Below are 25,173 nucleotides of genomic sequence, written 5' to 3' on the forward strand. Positions count from 1 at the left end.
AGTGGACAGCACTGTGACTCCTCTAATCAGAGGCCCATCTGGAACCGCGTCGTCCTTGGGTACCAAGGTGACAGCTCGATCTTTCTCTGGGGTCTCGTTCGCTTTTCCTCTGCTCATCCCCCTGCCCCCGGGTCTCCTACCCCAGTCTCCTGTTGTTACCACCCTCCCCACGAGCTCGTGCCCTGTCTCTCTGCCTCTCATTCTCTCTCACTGACTCTTGTCAGATCCTTGTCCCCACAAACCCATCAAGGGCAGTCCCCTGTTTCCAGTTGCTAGGTTCACGGTTTCTCCTTCCTGCTCCTCACACCTCAGACTCCAGCTGTACCCCACCCCCACCCCCCGCTGCACCCCTCCCCCAGGAACACCTGCCAATCAGAGTTCTGAGCCCCAGCTCAGCCACCGCGGTCAAGCTGGGCTGAGTGCCCTGCCTGCCAGAGTCGGCCTTTCAAGGCTACCAGCCTGACCCTTCTGCAGAGGACTCCAGCTTCTTCTGGCAGATTCGTTTGCCCACACCCAGGCAGCCACAGCCCCAGGTTCCAGCACTTCCTCCTCTGCCAAGAGAGACTCATTTTCCTTTGGCCATGTTGGTGGGTCTTCAAGCACCTTTGCCTGTCTAACTGTTTTTTATTAATTTTTGAGCCATCCGTGGTTAAATAACAATGGATCGCCAAACTTCTCTCAGCTGCCCAAATCCCCTTCCTGGGAGAAACGCCGGTTCCTAATTTCTTATGCTTTCAAAGGACACATAACAAAGGCAAATGCAAAATGCACATATATCCACACACATAAATATTCATGTGTTTATAGAAAAATGGTGAACAATGGTAGCTAGTGTGCACCACAAAGAGGTTTTGTTTCCGTTGCTCTGCGTCATGCCTTCTCCCTTTAAGAAGAGATCTTAGAGATGCTTCCTATCAGTCCATGAGGTGCCTAATGTGCCTTTTTTAATACTTAGACGGTCTTAAGTTTCATATTTTCATTGTTTTATTTGGGGGCATGTAAGGAAATTAATCACAAATGAAGGGCTAAGGATAGAATAGAATCTGAATTTGGCCTGTCTGCTGTGATCCCACGTGATTTTGCCCTCTGCACTGAAGTGATCAGAGAGCTGTGTTGGGTGGAGCCCTGTGGGCAGGACGGAGGGACCCCTTTCTGGAAGTGTGTGCCCCCCCTCTGGTTTTCCGGTTTGGCTTGACAGTTGTCCTCTGCAGGGAGAAGGTGCCATGGGAGCCATCCTGAAGCACATTGGTAAACATCATGGAGTGATTGACATTCAGTTAATGGGCAGTTTGTTTGAGGTGTGGTTGGTTGATCTAAGGAGCAGGTGGTGGTGCGCTAGTAAGAGTGGCTGTTGTCACTGCTCCTGTCCACTGAACAGTACCGCTAGTGCCCCTGCCCTTCCCCAGAAGCCATGTCCTTGCATGAGGGGGTGGGGTGGGGACAGTATTAACACGCCTCTCCTGCTATCCCTCCAGCGGTTCCCCTTCCCCTGCCCTGGGGCTTGGTCATTGAAGATCTTCTAGCAGCTAGAGGCTGTCACGGGTCAGAGCAGAGGTTCAAACGGCCACCAGGGATATGGGGTGTCTCCAGGTTGTGCAGACACCGCTGCAGGTCTCCCCTCAGGGGCTGAGGATGCCTCCCTCCAGGCCTTCCCCAGGGGGTTCCCACCTTTGTGATGTCCAGAGAGGGGCACAGAGTGGGCAGTTCCTCCATTAATGGTTAATGTTGTCTTTGCAGATTCCACAAACCTGCCCTCAATGACGCCATGGTCAGGGGGACCATGGTCAGGGGGAGCCATGGTCATGGGTAGCCATGGTCATAGGGAGCCATGGTCAGGGGGAGCATGGTCGTGGGGAGCCATGGTCAGGGGGAGCCATGGTCAGGGGGAGCCATGGTCGTGAAGAGCCATGGTCAGGGGGAGCCATGGTCAGGGGAGCCATGGTCAGGGGGAGCCATGGTCAGGGGGAGCCATGGTCGTGGGGAGCCATGGTCAGGGGAGCCATGGTCAGGGGGAGCCATGGTCAGGGGGAGCCATGGTCAGGGGGAGCCATGGTCAGGGGGAGCCATGGTCAGGGGGAGCCATGGTCAGGGGGAGCCATGGTCAGGGGGAGCCATGGTCAGGGGGAGCATGGTCGTGGGGAGCCATGGTCAGGGGGAGCCATGGTCAGGGGAGCCATGGTCAGGGGGAGCCATGGTCAGGGGGAGCCATGGTCGTGAAGAGCCATGGTCAGGGGGAGCCATGGTCAGGGGAGCCATGGTCAGGGGGAGCATGGTCGTGGGGAGCCATGGTCAGGGGGAGCATGGTCGTGGGGAGCCATGGTCAGGGGGAGCCATGGTCAGGGGGAGCCATGGTCGTGAAGAGCCATGGTCAGGGGGAGCCATGGTCAGGGGAGCCATGGTCAGGGGGAGCCATGGTCAGGGGGAGCCATGGTCAGGGGAGCCATGGTCGTGGGGAGCCATGGTCAGGGGAGCCATGGTCAGGGGGAGCCATGGACAGGGGGAGCCATGGTCAGGGGAGCCATGGTCAGGGGGAGCCATGGTCAGGGGAGCCATGGTCGTGGGGAGCCATGGTCAGGGGAGCCATGGTCGTGGGGAGCCATGGTCAGGGGAGCCATGGTCAGGGGAGCCATGGTCAGGGGAGCCATGGTCAGGGGGAGCCATGGTCAGGGGAGCCATGGTCGTGGGGAGCCATGGTCGTGGGGAGCCATGGTCGTGGGGAGCCATGGTCAGGGGGAGCCATGGTCAGGGGAGCCATGGTCAGGGGAGCCATGGTCAGGGGAGCCATGGTCAGGGGAGCCATGGTCAGGGGAGCCATGGTCGTGGGGAGCCATGGTCAGGGGAGCCATGGTCAGGGGAGCCATGGTCAGGGGAGCCATGGTCAGGGGAGCCATGGTCAGGGGAGCCATGGTCGTGGGGAGCCATGGTCAGGGGAGCCATGGTCGTGGGGAGCCATGGTCAGGGGGAGTCATGGTCAGGGGAGCATGGTCATGAGGAGCCATGGTCAGGGGAGCCATGGTCAGGGGAGCCATGGTCAGGGGAGCCATGGTCAGGGGAGCCATGCTGGAGAGGCCGAGGGGAAGCCTGGAGTCTCTGGGGTCTTCCTGGGCTGCTATAGGATGTGACCTACAGTCTCTGCTATCCTAAAGAACCCTCAGCCAATAAGAGCTTCACATGAAAATCTCCCTACCGTCCCTCCCCCCTAAAAAAAACACCTCTCTTAAGCCTGTTTCTGCCTCGAGTCGAGTCACTGTGTCTTTGAGTCTTTGAAGAGCCCTCTCTTCCCCCTGCTTATCGGCTGCTTTGCTACAGCATGTCACTGGGTTCTTGGTCCTGAAACCCCCCAAGGGTCAGGCACATCCTCTAAGCAACCCCTCATACTAAGGACTCAGGAAAAATGAGGCTGTTAACGTAGTGCTGTTCGTTAATGGTAGTGCACTCGCCGTTGGTGTTGACGGTGTTCTTGTTACTATTTATTACTCCCACCACAACTTCTACTGGGTTCATTTTACCACCTCCAGTCCTGCAGCAGATGATGGTTAAGTTAGAGAAGAAAGCAGCTTCCACAGAGAGACCTGGGCAGGGACCCTGAACATAGATTATTGGGGACACCAGCAAATTCCCTTTGTGTCCTTTCAGGGAGAAATGGCTGTGTTATCCAGAAACACCTGTAAAAGTCTTAGCTAATGTCTGTGCATCAGGCCTTCACCCACAGCCCGGACGGCACCCCTCAGCATAGGCAGGGGGAAGCCTTATCTTTTGTTTCCCAGAGGCGGCTGGGAGCACACGATCTGATCTCCTTAAGAAACAGGCGTCCACTTGAGCACCAACCATTATGATTGCATCTCAAACCCGTCATCTGTGAAAAGAGAGCTCGAATCAGAAGGTCTGAGCAAAATATTGAAAGTGAGATTAGGAAGAACAGTGTCTGTGGAAGGGTCAGGGGCATGAAAGCAGAATAGACCTGATAAATGCAGTGAAAATGGAAAGTAATTGATAAAGACGATGCACAATTTTAAGACATAAGGAAAAGAAGACAAGAAAAGCCATAAGTACCCAGATGAAGAAAGCCACACAGAGTAGCATCAGAGTTTTCTGTGAACTCAAAGGGAATGTTAATTAAGAGGCTTCAGGTCAACTCAGGTGAAGCAGGATAATCCCAAGCCAGCTATATGTGCAGGGAGAGACGGATCCACGCGACGTTCGTGTGTGTACGTGGGTGTGTGCAGCTATCTCTGGATCTAAAGAGAGGTGGGAGAATAATTCTGGTGTTCTGATTTCTCTTGCTGAAAGGAATTGAAATGTTGCTGTTAAAGTCATCTCCATGTCACTTTAGCTCAGCAGTGCCAGGAAGACCCCCCCCCCCCAGAAAATGAAGACTGGTTTTCAATTTCCAGGCCAAAGGAAAGTGGTTGACGTTTTAGATAACCATCAAGTGACTTCCCAGCTGTATTTAGTTTTGCATAAAGTGAAGAAGGGAGTGCATGTCCACGTTGATGTCTAACCATGCACAGGTCAAAGTGTGGCTTCCTACTGAAGAATGGGACCTTCACCAATTTTCATTCCAGAACTTACAGAGCCCAGGGAGTCAGAATGGTGGACATCTTGAAAGCAACAAAATTATTGAAAACTCTTTCAAAATGTTTGTTTTTATACTCACCATAGATATTATCAAATCATAAACAAAAAAAAGGTTTTTTTTTTCTTTTTTTTGGTACTGGGGACTGAACTCAGGGACACTCAAGCAGAGTCACATCCCTAGCCCTATTTTGTATTTTATTTAGAGACAGGGTCTCACTGAGTGGCTTAGCACCTCGCCATTGCTGAGGCTGGCTTTGAACTCTCAATCCTCTTGTCTCAGCCTCCCGAGTCACTAGGATTACAGGCTTTTACCACCACACCATCAAGAAAAGTGTTTTTTTATCAGATATATTTATTAGAACTTTCCCTACACTGGGCAATGTGCTAGGCACCAGGAATACGGACAGAAGGAAGACATCTAAGAAGAATCTAAGAAGGTACATTGACCCCGAAAGTAACATGACCCAGTATGTTCAGCCATGTAATTTGTTGGACTTGGTTGTTTGCAAAAATCAAATCCACCCTCAAAAAAACCAAAGTATGACACTACTTAGGGTGGTCATCTTTAATAATGAACAATTCTTAAATAGAAATTCCATATAGTTTCCCAGGCATCCACCTTGCAGCAGAGGACTTTCTTGATTGGCGTTTGTGGATACACGTGAACCATTCACTTTTTTTCTATTTCCACAGAACATTATTTACCCAGGTGCACATGCCTCACGTCTCAGGTCTTAAATCTCAGCCCTTTCTGTTAGGGAACTCGTGGGTTTCCCAGCGCTGACAGCTGGTGGGTCACTCACTGGTCTGCTGCCCCTTTCTCCCCTTTTCCAGAATCCTGGGGAATCGTGTGGCTGAGCTGGAGAAAAAACTAAGAACTCTGGAAGTTTCTGGTTTGTGGAGTCTTCCAGGTAAGCGAGACTTCATGGAAATGGTCTCTGCGGGTTTGTTTGGTTTTCAGTGTTTTATTTTGTTCTGTTTTAAAGGAAACTCTCGCGTAATTTGCAGAGGATTAAGTTACACGTAAATGACAGAGGATTCTGTCTTTGCAACTGACCTTTTATTTGGAGAGCATTGTTGAAAAGTCTACTGGTGTTTAAATGGAGAAACCATCAAGGGAGGGGACAGAATCAGAAAAACACTAAAAATATTCAAGTCTCCTCTGTGGGGCACTGAAGTTTCGCTAACCTGAATTCTGAAACTGTCGTGTATGTCTGTGCACGCGAGCGAGCGCACGAGCACACACACAGAGACACACACACTCTTAATCTTTGTGAATATAGTGAATTGTTTCTCTTTTTTTTTCTGTATCATATAAAGATTTGTTCAATGAAATCATCACTCCTAAAATGAATGTGAGACTCTACAAAGATTTGTGCAATTTAATCATGAGCCGTAAAATCGAATGTAAGATTGTACAAAGATTTGTGCAATTTAATCACCAACTTAATTTGTGCCAAAAATGAAGGGCCAACAAATTTTTCTAACCCCAACGTCCTTCCCCACCATCGTCTCCTGCTTCCCCATCACATTTCCACACGGCTGGAAAACAAGTTTCCTGAGATTTTCTTCCCCACAGTTGTACAATGCGAGAGGAAATTCTGACTTCTCCCTTTAATTAGCTATATTTATCCCATTTATCTTGATAAAATACCCCTTTCAGGAGACCCCCCCCCGCAGTCCCCCTTGTCTTGATACTCTTTAGAAACTTATATTTATCCTTTCCCACCACCTCCTCTGTCCCTGGAAGGAGCATTGTGCGGGTATTTTTAGTTACTTACCCTTTCTGTTCAAACCCGTCTCTTCTCCCCTTGACTCATTTGGGCTACTTCCCTGTAACGTATGACAAATGGAAATTGCCACAGGGAGGTGGACGACATCGAGTTTTCTTAAATGTGAATCTGAACAGCTGCCTTCGGTTGCCTGGAAGTGCGTCTCATAAATTGGAAATTCTAGCAGAGGTTCCTTGAACTTGGTGTCATAAGACCTAACAGAACTAATTAGTGGCAGGTGCGTCCTGGGGATCGAATGCCCCATCTTGCACACGGCCCCTTTGATGCTGTTAGACCTCATCTTCCAAGCCAGACCTCTCTTCTAGGGCACTGCATTCCACACACTCAGGCAAAGTCGCCATTTATTTGTGTAGTCGGATTCCTGTTTCTGTGCACGTACTGGGGTTTGGGTTTGGTTTTTTGTTTGTTTGTTTGTTTCTCAAAATGACTTAGTGAAATTTCCCTCTATTTCATTTCTATAATTTATGTAAAAAGATAGAAGTTGAATAAGTGAACAAATGCAGAGAATTTTCTGTCTCTGGTGTTGTTTGGTCCTGGGGGGACTTAATGGCCATTTTGCAATAACAGTTGTCTCTTTCCTTTTTTTCTCTCTCTCTTTTTTGCTGCCCAAGGCCTGAGCTACAATGTTTCCGTGGGACTCGGGAGTATGTTCCTTTTTGAAATATGGGCTTTGGGGCTAACACCAGCCATGCTGTGTATCATCCCTGAGTGTAAATAAGCAGCAATGCATTGTCTGTGTTCCTTTCTGACTGGAACAGCCCTTGGGAACAGAGAGATCAATTAGTTATAATTGAGGGTGGAGCCAGTTTCAGGGACCCACCTGGGTGGATTTTATGCCGCTGCCTGGTTGTTCTTGTCCCTGCCTCCTCATGGATACCAATGGGGGGACAGAGAAAGATCCCCAGCTGTGTGACGTGGTGGCATCTCCCTGGTGCACTGGGGAGGATGCTGTGATATTTTCGTGGTATGCTGTCTTCCCTCCCTGGTGACACAGGGCGGGGAGCCCCCTCCACTGAAGGCCCCACAGTCCCTCCCGGGCTCGGGCTCGCTGTGTCTCCTTTTGAACTACTGCAGGGTGGAGAAAGGCAGGGATTCTCCTCCCCCTCCCCCATTTCTTCCCTTCCGCATCCACTCCCCAGATCCCTGTGTTTGGCAGCTGGTGTCCAAGCCCCATGTTCCAGAGATCACCAGCTCCGTTTTGGACAGTGCCTTGAAGGGGTTGGTGTCCTCTTCAGTAAGCCAGCCGTCCATGCATTGACACCTTGCTGAGCAGAGGCTTTGTGGATGTGGTGCTGTTCCAGGGTGCTGGTCACACCACCGTCCCCTCCAGGAGCCTGCAGTTAGGGAGCGAGAGGGATGGCTCAGACAGAGAGGAGGACAAAGTGTACGTGGTTCCAAAGAAGTTGGTGTGTGAGAGACCCATGGGTGGAGTCCCTGGTAGGCCAGGCGAGAGCAGGGTCACGGAGGGCGAGCACTGGGTGCCACTCCAGTGGCAGACATGGCTGATGGAGCACCGGGCTCTGCCTGGCTGGCCCCAGCGGTTGCCCGCAGCGGCCAGAGCTGCTGTGTGAGAGAACATCCTCCCCTCTCCGGACCTAGTCAGATCCCCTCATGTTACATAAGGAAACAGGAAGGACATTAGTTGACACCTAAGGCCACAGAGGTGGCGCTGAACCCAAGCATCAGCCTGTCGTGTCGGTGACAGCCCTTCAGAGAGCCTGCAGGCGGTGGAGAGCTTGCCCCTCGCTACCACGCCACGCACTGACTGCTGGACTTTGCGCTGCGACTTTTCATCAACTGCCCTCTCCTTCCCCACTTGCTCTCTCAGTGACAAGTGGACAGCGGGAGGTGGACACGTTCAATAAATGTCACAGCCTGCAGAGAGAAGTCATGGGTAGCAAAGCCTCTGCCACACTCTAGAGCATCTGCCATGGGTGGGAAAGGTGTGGAGCTATTGAGGGAGCCAGAGGGGGACCCCACTGACCGTGCCCCCAGCAAGAAATGGCCCTCCATCACCTCCCCAGGCTCCTGCCCTCCAGCTCCTCTCTCAGCCCTCGTCCCACCTCTGCAGAAGAATGGTGCACAGGTGCCTCTGAGGGTGGCTCCCGGATGTGTTCATGCTCCAAAAGATACTCTGAAAGCCAGGAACTCCCGCTAGTGCAGTGCCTTTGAGCTTTTCTCCTCTGTACTTCAGGCATCAGCCTGAGTAAGGAAACGTGTGGCTTGAAAATACTTGACACAGGGGCTGGGGCTGGGGCTCAGAGGTAGAGCGCTGGCCTACCATGCATGAGGCACTGGGTTGGATCCTCAGCACCACATAAAAATAAAATAAAGACATTGTGTCCAACTATAACTAAAAATAAATATTAAAAAAGAAAAGAAAAGAAAATACTTGGTACATTTTGGAGCAGGGGAGGGCTTTTGTGCCAGAAGGCCTCAGTACAGCTTCCAGACGCTCAGACACAGCCGAGTGGAAGGGCTGTGTACACTAGTGGACTCCAGTTTGTGGACTTCCACCTCTAGACCTAAGGACCAGATGGAAGTACAAGGTAGCCGACCATCAGACTTGAGGCCAGCTTGGCCAGCATGAATGGGATCTGGACTTGATATTTAGAAATAAGAGGACACAGAGCCTTCTAAGGAAGGTGTTTTAGTCCTGCAGACATTTAGAAGAATGATGGAAACTCTCTGGGTGAGAGTTCTTCCCCACCCCTTCTGGGATGGGGCATGGATGAGGAGTGGCTTGTTCCTCTCTCTACGTGCTTTTTTTTTTTTTTTTTTTTTGGAGAGCTTTGATGTTGCTGGTACCAGTGTTTTGGAGGAGCTGTGTGGGCTGGATGATGACCCTGTGACTGAGTGGGGCCAACGGGGACAGCCCACCTCAAGAATTCCTCTGGAGCAGAAGGCTGAGGCTGGCTTGGTCACTCAGCCACAGCTAGCTCCCACCTCTGCTTAGACTTCTGATTCTTTGGCCACCGAGACAGGGGACATAGGAAGGCAGTGGCTCAGGGTGTGTTCCTTACGGAGCCCCCTGAAGGCTAGACAGTTTTCAGTCTCCTGAAACATGGGTCTGGACACGCAGTCTCACCTTGACCTGTGGACAGGTGGTGTGGCCTTGCTGGAGGGAAACAAGACATCCACCGCAAGACACCTGCTACCCATTCATAGTGACCAGAGCCTGTTCCCCATTAATCCACCAAGGAGCTCCCTGATGGCCCCTTTGCAGCATGCTGGGATCCCTGATTGAGCAGTGACTCAATCTGAGGCCTCCTCACATCCCAACTGCAGATCAACAGCTGCCTTTAGGAAACCTCTCCAGACTAACGTCCTGAAGATTTCTAGAATTTTTTTTCCACATGAGGGATGCAGAACATCAAGTTCAGCTCCTACCAGGTTCTACACTTCTAGGATGACTCTCAGATGGCGGCCAATCACCCATTCCATCCACGTGGGGTGGCAGCAGCACACAGACCACCAGCCGCAGGATTCCCAGGGACACCTCAGCCGTTGATTCAGACGCTGTCAGACACCAACCAAACACCCACCACGTGCCAGACTCTCTTGCATGGTCTTGGAAACAAGTTAATAGGACGTGGTCTAATGGAGAAAAGGAATCATGAACAAGTTCAGGGGAGCCAGGACACAAGGGTGGAATTGTCCAAGGTTCTCCAAAGATAGTAGACTTTCCTTAGCCAGGTGTAGTTCTGTGCTCTGTGAACCTGAACCTGGGTAAGATCATAGAGTTTAGAGCCTCTGATCTGAGCCCAGAGACATTTAGTAGGTTGGCTTCACACAGCCTTAGCAAGGGTCTTGCTCAGAGTGAGACAGGTGAGACTCATTATGTGCAGGCAATGTGCCAAGATGTCCCCGAGGTTGGCACCATGTCACTATTTATAGCAGAGGACTTGAGTCACCATCCAAGTTCTCACAGCCATTTTGCTGTGGGGCTGGAATGTGAACTCAAGTTGGAGAACAGGCTGAATTCGTGGGCGCTGAGGGTTCCGTTTGCAGTAGGAATCCCAAGGCCTGATGGGCCAAAGTTTGGCATTGCCTCCTGGCTGGAAGGCTCTCTGACCCCTGGGGTGGCCTCACCTCCTGTCCACATGTGTGGTGTCCGTTCCTGCTCATCACGCTCATGTTCAAAGCCACTCTTCCCTGCCGCTCACCTTTGAAGCTTGCCGTGTCCTCTAGAGTTGGACTGGCTCCTTTCCTCCTCCTCTTTGCTCCAAACTTTCCCTATCCATTAAGGGTTCCATCCTCACAGGTAAGGGCTTTGGCTGAATGGGACTGCAAAATCCACCTGGAAGCTCAGGTGGGATGAGGTGGAGGACTTGATACAGCCCGCTAGGACAGAGTGATCGGTCCATCTAAATGACCAAGTGGAATTAAATCACAGTATGTGTGGCCCAACTAAGTGTTCCAGCAGGTGACATTTGCTGACCATTTACTGGACACCCAAACGCTTTTCATTGATCAGTTCATTTCATCTTCACAACCATCCAAAGATGCCAGGGGTGGAGTGGGGGGGGGGCGGTAATTCCTTCCTCATTTGACAGATGAGAGATGTTAGGCCCAGAGAGGTCAGGGGGTCCTTCTGATGTGGCACAAACCGTATGGTCTAGTTCCCACGCCTGCTCACCTCAGCCCTCTGCTACTGTTTTATGGCCATCGTCTCCCCCAGCCACTTGGTATTGGTGCACCCAGGCTGCCTTTACTGGTGGCTTTTGTTGGCCATTCCTGAGCAGGGTCATACGCATCTGGCCCTAGAGCTCAGGGCTCCATCCTCGTGTAGACAAGGAGCAGCTGGCCTCTCCCCTCGGGATTACCTAGGATTAAAGAGGATTCCTGACCCAAACAGCCAGGTAATCACAGGGGAGTAAGTGTGACCCAGTCCCACTGGTGACATAGTATGTCTGCTTTCCCCTTCTCTGTGACAGGAGGCAAGGACACCCTACTGTTCAGCGACCCTGCTCTTCCCACCACACAGAGGTCGAGATCCCCCCTGCTGAAGTTTGTCGACCAGCCCACAGAGACCAGAGTGAATCCCAAGGATGGTAAGCACACCAGGGTTTCTCTGCCTTTGCCTGACCCGTGTCTACCTCAGTGGACGCCAGTCCCTTTCCCTCTGGCAGCTCTGTGGACAGTCACGACCTTCCTCACATTTACCTGGGTTCATCTTGTTGGGAGGTCCCCTCAGTGTGGTAGCCAGCTTCTAAGATGGCACCACGGGATCCCTACCCCTGGGCATTCCCCCTGGTGTAGTCCCCTCTCACACTGTACTGGGGCTGGTTGTCAACAGAGTGCTGTGGAAGTGGTGGGATGTGAATTTTGAGGCTGGGTCATAGAAGACATGAGGCTTGTGCCTTGCTCTCTCTGTCTTGATCTTTCACTCTGGAGGAAGCTGGCACCAGGTCAGGTGGCTCCTCAAGCCGCCCACATGGGCTTCACAGGGTGTGGAATTGAGGCTTGCGGCCAGCCTCCGTGTGAGTGTGCCATCTGGGAAGCAGGTTCCCCAGCTCCAGTCAAGCCTTCAGGTGATGATAGTCCTGGTCAGCACTTTAGTGGAACCTCACAAGTGACCACTAGTCAGAACCACCACACTAACCTGTTCCCAGACTCCTGGGTCTTAAGCTGGTAGGTTCTGGAATGATTTGTTACACAGCAGTAGATAACTGATATTCCCCAAATGCGACTATCAAGGTTCTTTCCTTAAACATCTGCATTTCTTCTCCATCTTCTCTTGCTCAGAGTCATACCTTCAATCATCAACTCCATAAGAATATTCTCAAAGCGCCCCCCCCACTGGTTTCCTCCTGCAGTTACAACCCCATATTTTCCAGGGCCTGGCTTTCCCACTGAATCTCTCTTCCTGCTTCCTCCTCCTTTTCATACCCTCTCAACTACTCAGACTTAACATGGTGGAGTCCGCCTCCTTCCTTCTCCGCCTTGTCTGTCACAGAACTCCTTCTGTAATGTCCTGCCCCTGGGGCCCTCCCACCGCTGGCTTGGTTCAGGTCCCCTGGCCACGTTGGCAACCCCCTCCTGGATTTTCTGCCTCCCACAGCAGGATAAAGCTGCCAGCTGGTTTTCCATCGTGTCTGTAAAACCCTGCGCAGTGCTCAACTGTCTTCTGCCTAAAATCTCAGCTCTGTACCTGGCCTCGCCCACCTTTCTCACCTTATGGTCACCTGAACTTTTATCCAGTGGACTAACAAGTTAGCTATGATTGTGCACAATTTGAAGAATCAACAGTGTATTACTTACCAGGAGTCTTTGGGTCAGATAGGTGGTTCTGCTGCTCTGAGCTGGGTCAGAACCTGTTCAAAACACTCATGTAGGGGGGTAAAGTAGAAGCCAGGCCGTTTCCGGGATTTCAACTAAAAGGCTCCCCAAGTACTTGTGGGGGAGTTCCTAGAGAAAACCCCCAACTCTGGTAGGTTCCACACTGACAGAGAGCAAGGTTGGTACTTTCCAATCTGTAGCACGTGGCTGTTTACAAGGGTAGCCCGTCACACACTCCCCCTCGTGTCTTGGCTGGTGGTCATCCCATCGCGGCAGCCAGTGCAGAAGTCCTGTCTGCTCTGGGTGTGCTGAGCCCGGGGGCTGGCCTGGGGCTGGGCCTGCTGCACTGAACTGGAGCATGAACCTGGCTTGATTTTCACAAGGGCATCCTTAAGTATTGGACTGATTCAAAATGATAGTTTCCAGAGTTCCATCATCAGCTCTCATTGTTCCCACCCCGTCCTCACCGGCACTGGGGGAGGCAAGGAGGCATTTTGGAGTGGCTGTCAGCATCTGGGATGGCCACACCGCTGCTGCAGCCCTGATTAATTCCAACCCAAAGCAGCGCCCACTCAGGAGCACAAAGCCCAGCAGAGACCAGTGAACAAAGGCAGACAAATGTCCCCTTTGGGCCAAAGAGGCAGAACGCATTTAGGGGTCTAGCAATCATTTCTATAAAGCAAAACTGGTGTTTTTCATCTTTAAAGAAGAAAAAGCACTTTTCTTTCCACACTATTTGTGTCATGAGGCATCTCTGTCAGTCAACGGCCTTATCATTATTGAGATGTGTATTGTTATGAATAAGTATTAATGATATTAATTCTGTTTGCTAAAACGGCACAGAAAATTGCTATTATTTGCAATAATATTTTCCTACTCTTGGCTGCTTCAGAAATCTCTTATGCAAATGGCAATGCTGTTCTGGAAGGAAGAATACAAACCCCACAGCTTAAGAGTTAACGTTCCAGAATCCCAGAGTTAAAGGGGGATTTTGCCACCACAGCAAGTAACCAGAAGTCTCAGGGACAGAGCAACAGCCATGACATTTTCAGGAACTTTTCACTTGTCCTGATGATGACTTGAGTATAGAACACTTTTGGGATATTTTTTAGGTAAATAGGGGCTGTGTTGGTGAATCCCACTGTTGACCCATAATCCAATGCCAGGGCCTGGCCCCTTTGTCTTTATCATCCTGATTCTGGAAACATAGCCTTTCTCAGAAAAAAATAAATAGGACCAAACAAGAACTGCAGCCTGTTTGTGCATCCCCTTACTGCGGCTGTTTTAACCTAGAACGAGAATGGTGACTGTCATGTCCCCTCTACCGCACCCATTCCCCTGCAAAAAGGTTAAAAATGTCTCTCTGGTCATCTCAGAGGTTTGCCATTTTTAAAAAAGATTCATATATTTGGACATGAGCAGAATGTCATCTAAAGAAATGGCAGGAAGCAAAATACGAGTGACCAAAAGGCCCTGTGTCTTTTAGACTTTGTTCCCTGCGAGGTGAATGAGACAGAGAAGATCAACCTGAATCATGGTAAGAACACTCTGCAAATGGCGCAGGGCTAGGGTGTTAGGAGTGAGGTTAATTAATTTTTCAGGGAGAGCAGAATATAGTGTTAAGTGTCCTGGAAGAAGTAATTTCATAAGAGTAATTTCCAGAAGAGTTTATTCATCTCACATTGGTGAAAAATTTAGCTGCAGAAGGCACCATCATTTACTCCTTCTGAATCAAGCTCCCCGACTCCACTGCAGACTTGCTCCTTTGACTCCCTGTTTCTCATGTCCCCTCTGCAACCACCATAAAAATTTCCATTTGTTAGTATGAAATGTATATGATTGCTCCTTGAGCTACCTTAGGTGTAGCTAAATGTTTGTGTGAATTAGGATAAATCTCTTTTTTTCCCCAGAAAGTACCATTTTAAGAACTTTTAGGGTAGCAATCTGAATTGAATACAACTTGCAATGAAGAATATAAATTCAAGGATTAATTTTCATATATTAATGCATGGCATTTAAAAATGTGTGCTAATATATTCACTTATTCATGCATTCATGTACCAGCCCATATATCCAAACTATTTAATAAACTATTTATTGAGTCCCCACAGTAGAACACGGATAAAGTTAAAGAATTTTAATCAGGCTAGAATTCATACTTAAGGTACTTTGAGGTAGCAGATTGGTGGGAGGAGTGTGGCCTTATGGGAAGTCAGGCACTGGGAATGTGACCTGTGGCAGAGTGAACCAGATGGGCTTCATGTGGGAGGTGGCATTGGGACTGACCCTTGAGGTGTATCATGGGGATATAAAAAGGAATGACAGTCCTGGAAGAATCGACCACCGTAGCAAAGGCAGGGGACCGGGTGGTGCACCAGAAAGGGCTGGCCTTGCAGGAGGGTGGGGTTGGGGTGCAGGAGTTAAGGGAGATGCACGTGGGGTCCTGGAAGCCTGAGTGCTGGTTACCAGCCTGGGCTTTGTTCCCAAGCACTGGCAGCCTTGGAAGGTTTTGCTCTCGGGGGGAAGCCGGGGTGAGGTTTGCACTTCAAGCTCACAGTGCTCCTCACACTGTGGTGTGTACCCACATCGCCTGGGACCTTACTAAAATACAGCCGCAGAACCAGTAGATGTGGGGAGGTGGTATCTGAGATCTTGTATGTCTACCAAGCTCCCAGTGCTGCTCTGCAGACCCCACCTTGAGTAGCAAAGCTTTTAGGTGTGGCTCCTCCCCCAAGAGGGTGAATTGGAGCAGGAGGAAGTGAGGCCAAGGAACTGATTAGGAACTAACATGTGTTGTGATCCTAGCTGAACAGGTCTGAATAGGTATTTTTTTTTCAATCCAGGTTTGCTTAATTCACTAATTTATATATTCATGTATTTCATTTAAGCCTAAGAAATGATCTCATTTTCAGGTACAGTATTTATGTAGAAGAGGAATGCTTAATTCAGACTTTGGAAAGTATTAAGTAGATTTGATTGAAAGCGTCTCTGAGACTTTTCTGTAGTCATCAAAAAGTCTAAAGAGCTGAGTGTGATGGCATGCATCTGTAATCTCAGATACTGTGGAGGCTGAGGCAGGAAGATTGCAAGTTCAAGGTCAGCCTGGGCAACTTAGAAAGACCTCAACTCAAAATTAAAAAAACTGGGGATATAACTCAGTGGTAGAGCACCCCTGGGTTCAATCCCTAGTAAAACACACACACACACACACACACACACACACACACACACACACAGCTCAAAGGAACAAAATGGCTTTTTAAGTGTGAAAAGAAAATTTGTACCAGGAGAATTAGAGGGAAGACCTGCCTTGCTCAGGTGAAACCCGCCATCTTCCTCCCTAATGATTTCATTTTTTAAAAAATCACCTATAGTCACTTCCTCTTGTTTTCATCCTTCTTTATTTTGGTAGTTTCATTTTTATTTCATGATCCATCTTATTTAGCTGTCTCATTTCTAGGGTTTCTCAGCTTTTTAAAAACAGATTTAGCCACTTAAAAATATTGTTCTTAATTTTTAATTGACCCAGTTGATGCATAATGATACTAATATTTATGGGATACACTGTGCCTTTCAATATATGTGTACACTGTATTGAGATCAAGTCAAGGTCATGGAATATCCATAATCTCAAATATTCATGATTTTGGGGGTATTGGAAACATTCAAAATCCTATCTACTAGATGTTTTGAACTGTACAATAAATGTGAACCATATAATCATTTTTTACTTTCTTAAGATTTTAAGCACTTATTAGGTAAATAAGTGCTTAAAATGCATCTAGTTGTTTAATTAAATAAAGAAGTGCTCGAAACTACATGTTGCTCAAATTCATAAAAACTTTTATGCATTGTATAAAATTGACTGGATCATAGATAATATGACGTCAATTATATGTTGCATTGTTATGTGTTAACTGCATTTCAACTCAATCTTTTTAGATTATACCTTCTTTTTAGGTAAAAACTTGAAGTATAAAAACATTAGATTTATGCCGTCTTGACTATATGATCTTTCTAAATCAAGTAATCCTCAAAGTTTATATATAATCCTTATGGACAGTTACCGCATACCTGTCACCCGTGGGGGTCTGAGGGTCTGAAATATCCAGCCTGGTTTGCATCTGCGGTCTGAATGCTTCCCGGTACACTGGCTGAGATGGTGTATGAAGGTCATGTCCAGCCAAGCTGCGGGGAAACCGGCCACCACCCTGATGTAGAGGGACCTTAGACGGCTGACCCGTGGTTTACGTTGAGAAGGAAGAGTGAGCAGAGGCAGACAGCAGTGGCCTGGCCAGCTCAGGCTGCTCTAGAAGAATACTATGTATTTACTGATTTAAACAACAAATATTAACTTCTCATCATTCTGGAGGCTGGGGAGTCCCGGTTCAGGGGGCTGTGGATTCAGTGATGAGGACTCTTCCTGGCTTTTGCATGGCTGCCTACTTACTATGTCTTCAAGTGGTAGACAGAGAGTCTTACAAAGGCACTAAATCTTTCATGGGGAGCTCATCTTCATGAGCTGATCACCACCCACAGTTCTCACCTCAAAAGCTACCATGTTGGGGGCGAGAGCATCAGCACAGGAATTTGGAGAGGGCACAGCATTCAGCTCATCACCCAGAGGGACACGGGCAGGGCTTAATCATGGATGGAAAGGAAGAGGAGCTAGATAGACTAAAGTGGCTTCAAGTCTGAAGTCTAGGTGACCACAGGGCAGTATGGAAATGGCATCATGGCATCAGAAGGAGGTGTACTGGGGGAAAACTGTCTTCCAGAAAGAGCCAGCAGGTTTTCAAGGCAGAGGATCCAATCAGCAGTCAGAAACATTAGGTCTGGATGTCTTATAGGGTAGGGGGTAGAGCCACGGATATAGCTGTGGAAGTTGCACTTGTGGGCAGGAGTTAAGGTGGCCAGTGGGCAAGACACTGCATGAAGAAGGGAAGTGAAACAGAGGCTGCATCATTGGGGAAGACTGCTGAGAGGGTCCAGGAGATATCAGGATCAGCCAAGGAAACTAGGAGGGTACTTCTATGAGGCCAGATAATGGTCCCAAAGATTTCAGGCTGAATTTCCCTAGAACCCATAAACCCTACCTCCTCTGGCACAGGAATTTCACAGAGATGACTGATGGATGGATCTTGAATTATCTGGGTGAACTCTAAATATGGTCACATGTGTCATTACATGAAGAAAGCAAAAAGAGAGAAGGTGACAAAGGTGGGAAGGAGGCAGCCATCAGAAGCTGGGAGAGGTCAGGAGCAGACCTCCCCTGGGGTCTCCAAGGAAGTGTGGCCTTGGCTGCCACCCAGTGGAACCCACCTTGGACTTCTGAACTCCAGATCTATAACAGAACCCATTTGTGGTGTTTTAAGTCAAGAAGTCGGTGGTTATTTGTTACAGCAGCTGTAGGAGACTAATACAGCATGCTCACAGAACTAGCTTGGAGGAGAAACAAAAGAACATGGTATTGTCCCAGAAAACACAGGCAGGGAAAATTGAGAGGGGTGTGTAGCCAGTGGAGATGGGTGCTACCAGGGAGACAGAGGAGGGGACTGAGAAGAGAACAGGAGCTGGTGATGCGACCTCCCTGGTGGGGAGAACATAGGTCAGGTTGAAGGATCCAAGGTATGAATCAGACTCGGGAAATGGAAGCAGTGGGTGTAGATTCCCCAGCCTACAAATCAGAGCAGATTCTTGGAGTCTGCATATCTTATTTTTTAAAACTAGTAACACAAGCTCTTGTTAAAAATGTAAATAGCAAAAAGAAAAAAATGTAAGTAGCACCAAAAGTGCGATTCAATTCAGAGCCTTCTCCACCCTTGCTTCCTGCCCTGGTCCTTAGTCTGTTGTTCCCCAGAGGCAACTTAACATTTTTTAGTGTCTATAGTTTGAACATCCCTAATCTGAAATTTGGAAGGCTCCAAAATCTGAAACTTTTTGCATGTTAACATGATGCCCCAAGTGGAGTTCTGCACTTGACCTCATGTCATGGGTCACAGTCAAAATGCACATGCACTGAAAATATTGCATACAATTCTTTTTGTGGTATGTGTATGAGGTGTGTATGAAATGACTGAATTTCATGTTTAGACTTGGGTCCCCTTCTAAGATATCTCATTATGTATGGGCAGAGGTTTCAAAAAATATATCTGAAATTCTTCTAGTCTTAAGCATTTAGAATAAGGGATGTTCAACCTGTACCTCTAGAAGGAATTTTACAATTGGTCAGAGTACTTCTGTACATAATCCCATGTTGGTGAGCTGTTTCCATGTTTATGCTATTAAACATATTGAGCATCCAGGAGCCAATGTCTTGAAATATTTGGGCTGATCTCCCTGGGTAGATTCCTAATGATAGAATTACTTTCTCAAATGCTTTTAAGGATGAGATAGATGATGTCCAAATGACCTATAAAAGCATGTGGGTACTTTTCATTCTCTTACTTTATATAATTGCCCTTACTTCCCTATATCCTTAGCAATGCTGAACTTTGTAAAACCTTTTAATTTTTGCCAGTTGAGATGATGGAAAACCACCTGTTGCAATTTAGATTACGTTAATTGTGTGTGATGATGTGAGTCATTTCATGTGCCCACTGGCCATTTGTATTTTTTTTCCTGTGAATTGCCTGTCTTCATTCAATGTTTTTCATTCAATATTTGTTGGAAATTGTGTGTTTAAATGAACCACTTCTAAACACGGGGAAAAAATCCTACAAACCTCATATAGAGCAAAAGGAGTCAGACAGAGACTGGTGTGCACAGGTTCTGGTATATAAAGTTCAGCGACCAGGCCAAACTGATTTGGACATTCTAAACAGGATAGTGATTAGAGAAGTGACCAGGCAGGGATTCTGGGGGCACTAGAATAGGAAGTGTTTGGAGGAGATGGGTAATATTCTGTTTCTCATCCCAGTTTCTGGTTTTGTCAGTGTATTCACTTTGAGAAAATTCATTTTTCTTAGTATAGTTTGGATCTTATGTGGCATCTTAAGATCATGTGTTAGAGGCTTGATCCCCAAGGAGATGCTACTGGGAGGTGTGAAACCTTTAAAAGGTGGGGCCTAGAGGGACGTCTTCAGGTCATTGGGGGGGGGGGGATGCCTTTGAAGGGAACAGTGGAAGCCTGGGCCCTTCCTCTCTTCTCTTCTGCTTCCTGGTCAGGAGGCAGCTGTTGTGGTCCACCTCATACTCCTACCATAATGTGCTGCCTTGCCCAAAGTGATGGGCCCAACCAAAACTGTGAGCCAGATAAGCCTTTCTAAGTTAGATGTCTCAGGTATTGGCTGTAGTAACGGGAAGCTTGGTCATGCAGAGCTGTATGCTTGTGTAGATTTGTCCAATCTCCTCACATTATACTTTCACTAAAAAAGAAAAGTAAGGCCTATTTTTGAAAATATTCTTGAGTGCTTACAATGTGTCCCATAATGCGGACCAGCCAGCCGAGGCTCCTGTTCTCATGGACTTAAAGTTCTTGGATAAGTTACACTTGTCAAATGCTTAGCTCAGTACCCAGCACAGAAGCTCACCAATGTGTGAGCTGGCAGGGTTCACTATAGAGAAGGGAGAAACTGAACGGTGTCATCAGAGACCTAAAAGGCATGTCCCCTTCCTGGAAGGTCACCTGTATGTGAGTGAACCTGGGAACCAAAGCTGTAGAGTGAAACAGGACCTTGCAAAGACCTAAGTGAAAGGAATGGAAATTGATCCCGAGTCTCCAAGCAAAAAGTTTTAAGCAAGCAAATGACCTGTTTAGAACATGCTCCACCTTGTCCGCACCCCTGCTTGTTCTTCCGCTCCCCACATCCAGCATGCAGCCTGAAAACACACCTGCACGTGTCTGATGGCAAGCTCAGTGAGAATGGGTTCTACTGTGACCCCGTTCAGGAGGGCCAGGAAGTGTGGCCCTCCACCCCTAGCCAGGGCCTGGGCCTGCACTAAACAGGCCCAACTGTGCTCTTCTGTAAGGTTCATCACTCCTTTACCGGAGGGCTAAGAACACCTGGGCTGTGGGAAGCAGTCTGCAGCTGGACGCAGGTCTGGGCCCTCCGAGATCACTCCACCAAGCCGCTGTCCGTCATCATTAGGTCTGGGAGGCACCCGAGGGAGTCCTTCCCCTCACTCTGTATCTGAGAATCAGAGGCCAGACAAGTCCTTCTGATTACAAAGTAATCGAGCAGAGAAACAGCGACAAGGTGCATCCAGGGCTCCCCCTTGTCTCCTGCCCCTTCTTGTTGCAGCTGTAGAATTTGCATCACATAGAAAAGGTGTTCAGGGACAGTAACTTAGTGTGGAAGGAGGGAACATGAAGCTGCTTTTGCACATAATCTTTTCTTTGAGATTAAAGAAACATCAAAGAACAGAGGTGCTGATGGAGGACAGTAAGGGACACAGTGACACTAAATCCCTCTCACACTGGCCTTCTGTTTCTCACCCTGGAGCCGCTCAGAGCCTCCTTCCTTTACTATAAAAAGCCCCAGGTCTTTCCTGAGCTGCCCAATGACAGTCTGGTCACAAGGAGGCCAGTAGAGGTGAGGAGGTGGCCAGGCACCTCAAGCAGAAGGATCACGAACGTGACCCCGTGCACCCTGTCCTTCATCAGTGACAACCAGCACCAGAGCATTTACTCACTCTTTAAATGTGGGTCCAGTGTTTCCCCTGGGCAGGGGCGCCCCAAATGCATGGAAGGGGAGGGCAAGAGGGGTTCTTCCTGGGTGTCCCTGTGCCGGTCACCACGGGTTGGCAGGAGAGGAGGGGCGAGGGCTGACTTGCTGCCAAGGTTTGAGGCTGTCTGCGTTCTGTTTCAGGGGAGGCTCAGAAGCAAGAAGGAGACGAAAGCCTGGCCGCCGCTGCCGGGGTGTTGACAGCGCCTGACGACGCTGCGAGCCCCGCTGTCAGCTCCCCAGCAAATCCGAGCCCCGGGAACCCGCGAGAGCACTTTCATCCTTCATTACCCCAGTTACCTTCTGCGGAAGGAGAAGCAAACAGGCTTGGAAGGGAAATAATTAAACTGACAGAGGAACAGGCAGCCGCTGGACTGGAAGAGGTCAGGGGAGGGAGTCCCACCGAGGGCCGCAGGAGCGAGCCGGGGCTGTCCCCGCAGGGCCTGGCCTCCGCGGGGGAGCTCTCCGCGTCTCCCCTGGTCAGCTTGGAGGACACCAAGCCAGTGGCCGAGGATTCCACACGGGAAGACGGCGAAGGGGTCCCGGAGGGTGGGGACACCAAGAGCGCCGTGCCAACTTGAGAGGGACCGGGGTCCGACGGGATGGCACACAGGAGGCACCAGGGACGGTAAGGGAAGGAGGGGACCTCCAACACGCTCTCGGGCCGCCTTCTCCTAAGACACCTCCGCGTGTGCAAACGAGCAAACCCTGCTCCCGCGGCAAACTGGGCACGTTCCGATGATTTATTCCACGCGGGTCCTGGAGCTTCTCGGCGGCGTCATCCCTTTCTGCGAAGACGCGCTGCTGTGACACGGCCCGGCGCGGGGATGGTGGCTGCCATATGGCTGGTTCGCGGCATCCGTCTTTCTGTCGGCATTTGTTTTATCCGAGATCAGATGTTTTTCTATTAGCATTTAATGGTGTCGATCAAAATTATGGGGAAGAGCTGGGAAGGGACGGGTTTTAATCAGGCCTCCGTCGAGGTCATGGCGAGGCGGCTGGAGGGAGAGGTGTGATTGAGTGTAATGCGTCCACGGGGCCCTCGGCTGCACTCCATCATGTCAGGGCCCCAGGACCTCGCAGCGTGGGTGTTCCTGGCTTCCCGCGGCAGCACTGTCTGTCACGGGCCGACTGGCAGGCGAAGGGGACTTGGGCGGGCTGAGAAGGCTGGCTTCTGGTTTGGAATCTGCAGCCTGCGAGGCTGAAGGATTAATTGATCTCAAGTGAAGGAGCCGGAAGGAGGGGAAGGGGCAGGGGACCCCAGCCGTGCTCTGACGTTTGTTTCTGAGATGAGATGAGGGCTAGATCTAGAAATGATGGCCTCCCTATTCTGCATGTGCTGCCTACCTGCTTTGATTGCCTTTTGGGGCTGGGGAAGAGCTGCTGCTTATGGGTCAGTCTAGTTTCCTGGACCAGCCCTTCACACCTTCAGAACACTCAGGCCACTGCCCCTGTGCCACCAGATGCTGGGGTTTTAGAGACAAGACAGAGCCCATGGCCCTACAGGGCAAGAGAGAGGAAAACACCATGACTTCACTACAGCGCAGCCCACGGACAGGACTGAGAACCAAGTGTACAAGGTCAAGGGCACAGAAAGAGGGAACAGTCCCCCCCACCCCACCCCAGCTGCTACTTTCCTTGGGGATGAAAATGAGACTTTCCAGGTGGACCAGAGCTTCAGGGAATTGCAGAGCATCAGCCCACAGACCCTTCTCTGAGCCGGGCTAGGTTCCTCCCCCCAGGATGGTCCAGTGCGGCATCCCAAAGCTCAGAACCCCTCTGAACCACAGTCACTCTTTTGAAACGCCCCCTGCAGGGAAAAGAGAGCCTCCCAAGGTGGCAGGGCTTGGAAATTCATCCTAAGAAACCAAAGCTTGTTCCAGGGCCATGGTCCTGGGTGGGAAACCTGTACAGGTGGCCAGCCCCGGCCTGCACTTCCTGTGGTTTTCGTCTCCTGTGACCCTCCTGGCTGAATGACAGCCCATCGGATATGGTACTGCCTGACTCTGAAGGAGGAAGGAGTGCAACCAGAAAGGCCACTGTGTGGGCCTCCAGCTGCTGCTCTCCCACTCACTAGAGGTCACCCCCCTTGAGAAATGAGAGGGTCCTGGAGTCAGTACCCTGTTGCTCCTTGGGACAAGGACACGTCCTCAGTCCCTGACTGCAGAGCCCCCAGTGTTCCATCCCTGCCTCTGTGTTCCAGTCTGTCCATCACCCCTCAGACCCACCCCATAAGTCCTGCTCAGGGGAGGTGGCTTCTGCAGCTCCGAAGCTCCCACAGGCCAGCAGTCGAGAACTTCTCTGGATTGGGCCTCAACTACTGCACAGGACACCAGAGCCACCACAGGAAAACACAACCAGATTTAATACAATAATAACAAAAGGGAAAATTTTGCCACACAGAAGTTCTGGTGTTGACACACAGTTAGCCAAGTGTTTATGTTTAAGGCCTCGTTCATCACCTTTTGGAAAGCTGGGCTTATGATAAACTCTAACACATGTCATCAGGACCAGAAAGCTCTGGGAGCCCCAGAGAGCCTGGGCTTTGGGGAGATGGGGACAAAGGGAGCTTTGACTTAAATTCTCTGTGTACAGTTAGCTTGGGAGGGTCACGTGTTATTAGGTAGACCAGGAGCCAGTGAGTTAGGACCCTGTCACATAGGATCCAAGTCCAACATGCCATTCATATGTGTGTGTGACACTATGTCCCCTCCAACACTGTTCGTCTGTCCCTCAGACATTAAAGGGAGCATCAGCAATTTCTTGTGGTTGTCTGCCTGTCTTCTTAAGAGTTGTTGGAAAAGTTTGTGGTATTCTTGTCCCCACTCCACCAGATGACCCCACGCCAATCATGGTTCTCTCAGCAGCAAGTCACCCTTACAGGAATGTCAACAAGAGGGAAGGGAGTTCTCTTGCATAACAAGGACCTCTGAAGTGGGGCACTCCAGGGCTGGTTCAAAGACCAGCGGCAATCTGGGTTTCCATGTCCCTGGTTCACGTTCCCCATGATAAACAAGACAGCCGCGCCAGCCCCAGGGATCACCTGCTGCCACACGTGTCCCAGGGCAGAAGGAAGTTTCTCCCCACATATGCAGGTGGGTGCTTTAGGAACAAGGAACCCAGTTCCTGCCACATTTCATTGGTCAGAATCATCACATGCCACCTAACCAAGTCACATGCCTATGTCTACACCAGTCCTTGGCAAGGAAATGGTTCTCCTGTGATGGGGTTGAGTCCATCGAGACTTACCCTCTGGGTTGGGGAGGAGTCTTGTCCCCAGAGGCACAGGCACTGAAGGGATAATGGGCCAAAGCAGACCATGTCTTAGAAGCGTAGGAGACTTGGAAGAGATTTAACGAGACTTTGAGCCTCACGTGTCTAGGGTCTTGCCGCCGTCCTGCTCTGTGGGCGGAGGCTCCCGCCTGTTAGGCTCTACAGGTGTGTCTGTCCACTCATTGTCCCAGCCGGCTTGCCTGCAGAATGCAGAAGAGTCTGGATAAATGCTGCTGAGCTGGCCGTTCTCCTAATGAAGGCTTCTGCCCACACTCTGCCTTCCTGGGGATGCTATTTCTTTCTTTTAATTAAGGCATGTGGAGATGGATCGGTGTTTGTAAACCAGGCATTTCTCATCCAGATTCCTTCCTGTTCCACACTCCTCCTGCCCACCTGCCACCCTCTTCCCCTGCCTTCTCCCACAGCTTGTCCCAGGACCACTGGCCAGAGACCTGAATGGCCTCCGCTCCCAAACACATATCCCCATGCCCGTGGCAAATTCTAAAACCAGGCTCTGCCATCAGCCATTCGCACTTTGGAGTGAATTTTCCCATGAGTTCCTCCACTGGGAGCGTTTGTAC

The 25,173-nt window shown here is 49.8% G+C and overlaps 1 protein-coding gene across 4 annotated transcripts in view; it reads left to right on the forward strand.

Moving 5' to 3' along the window:
* Ccdc149 (coiled-coil domain containing 149) overlaps positions 1-24,377 on the forward strand; it is a 91,558-nt gene extending 67,181 nt beyond the window's left edge. For 2 of the 4 annotated variants that reach the window (XM_026403760.2, XM_026403769.2), the window contains exons 10-13: positions 5,413-5,489; positions 6,983-7,015; positions 11,309-11,425; positions 21,464-24,374. In XM_026403760.2, the coding sequence (XP_026259545.2) occupies positions 5,413-5,489; positions 6,983-7,015; positions 11,309-11,425; positions 21,464-21,900 (664 nt within the window). In that variant the 3' untranslated portion in view covers positions 21,901-24,374. Of the gene's footprint in view, positions 1-5,412; positions 5,490-6,982; positions 7,016-11,308; positions 11,426-21,463 lie in introns of all 4 variants that reach the window. The other 2 variants (XM_026403786.2, XM_026403777.2) reach the window with 2 other exon arrangements.
* The last annotated feature ends 796 nt before the right edge of the window (positions 24,378-25,173 follow it).

The sequence above is a fragment of the Urocitellus parryii genome, chromosome 10 (genome assembly GCF_045843805.1).
Source record: "Urocitellus parryii isolate mUroPar1 chromosome 10, mUroPar1.hap1, whole genome shotgun sequence".
In the NCBI taxonomy this organism is placed as follows: Eukaryota; Metazoa; Chordata; class Mammalia; order Rodentia; family Sciuridae; genus Urocitellus; species Urocitellus parryii.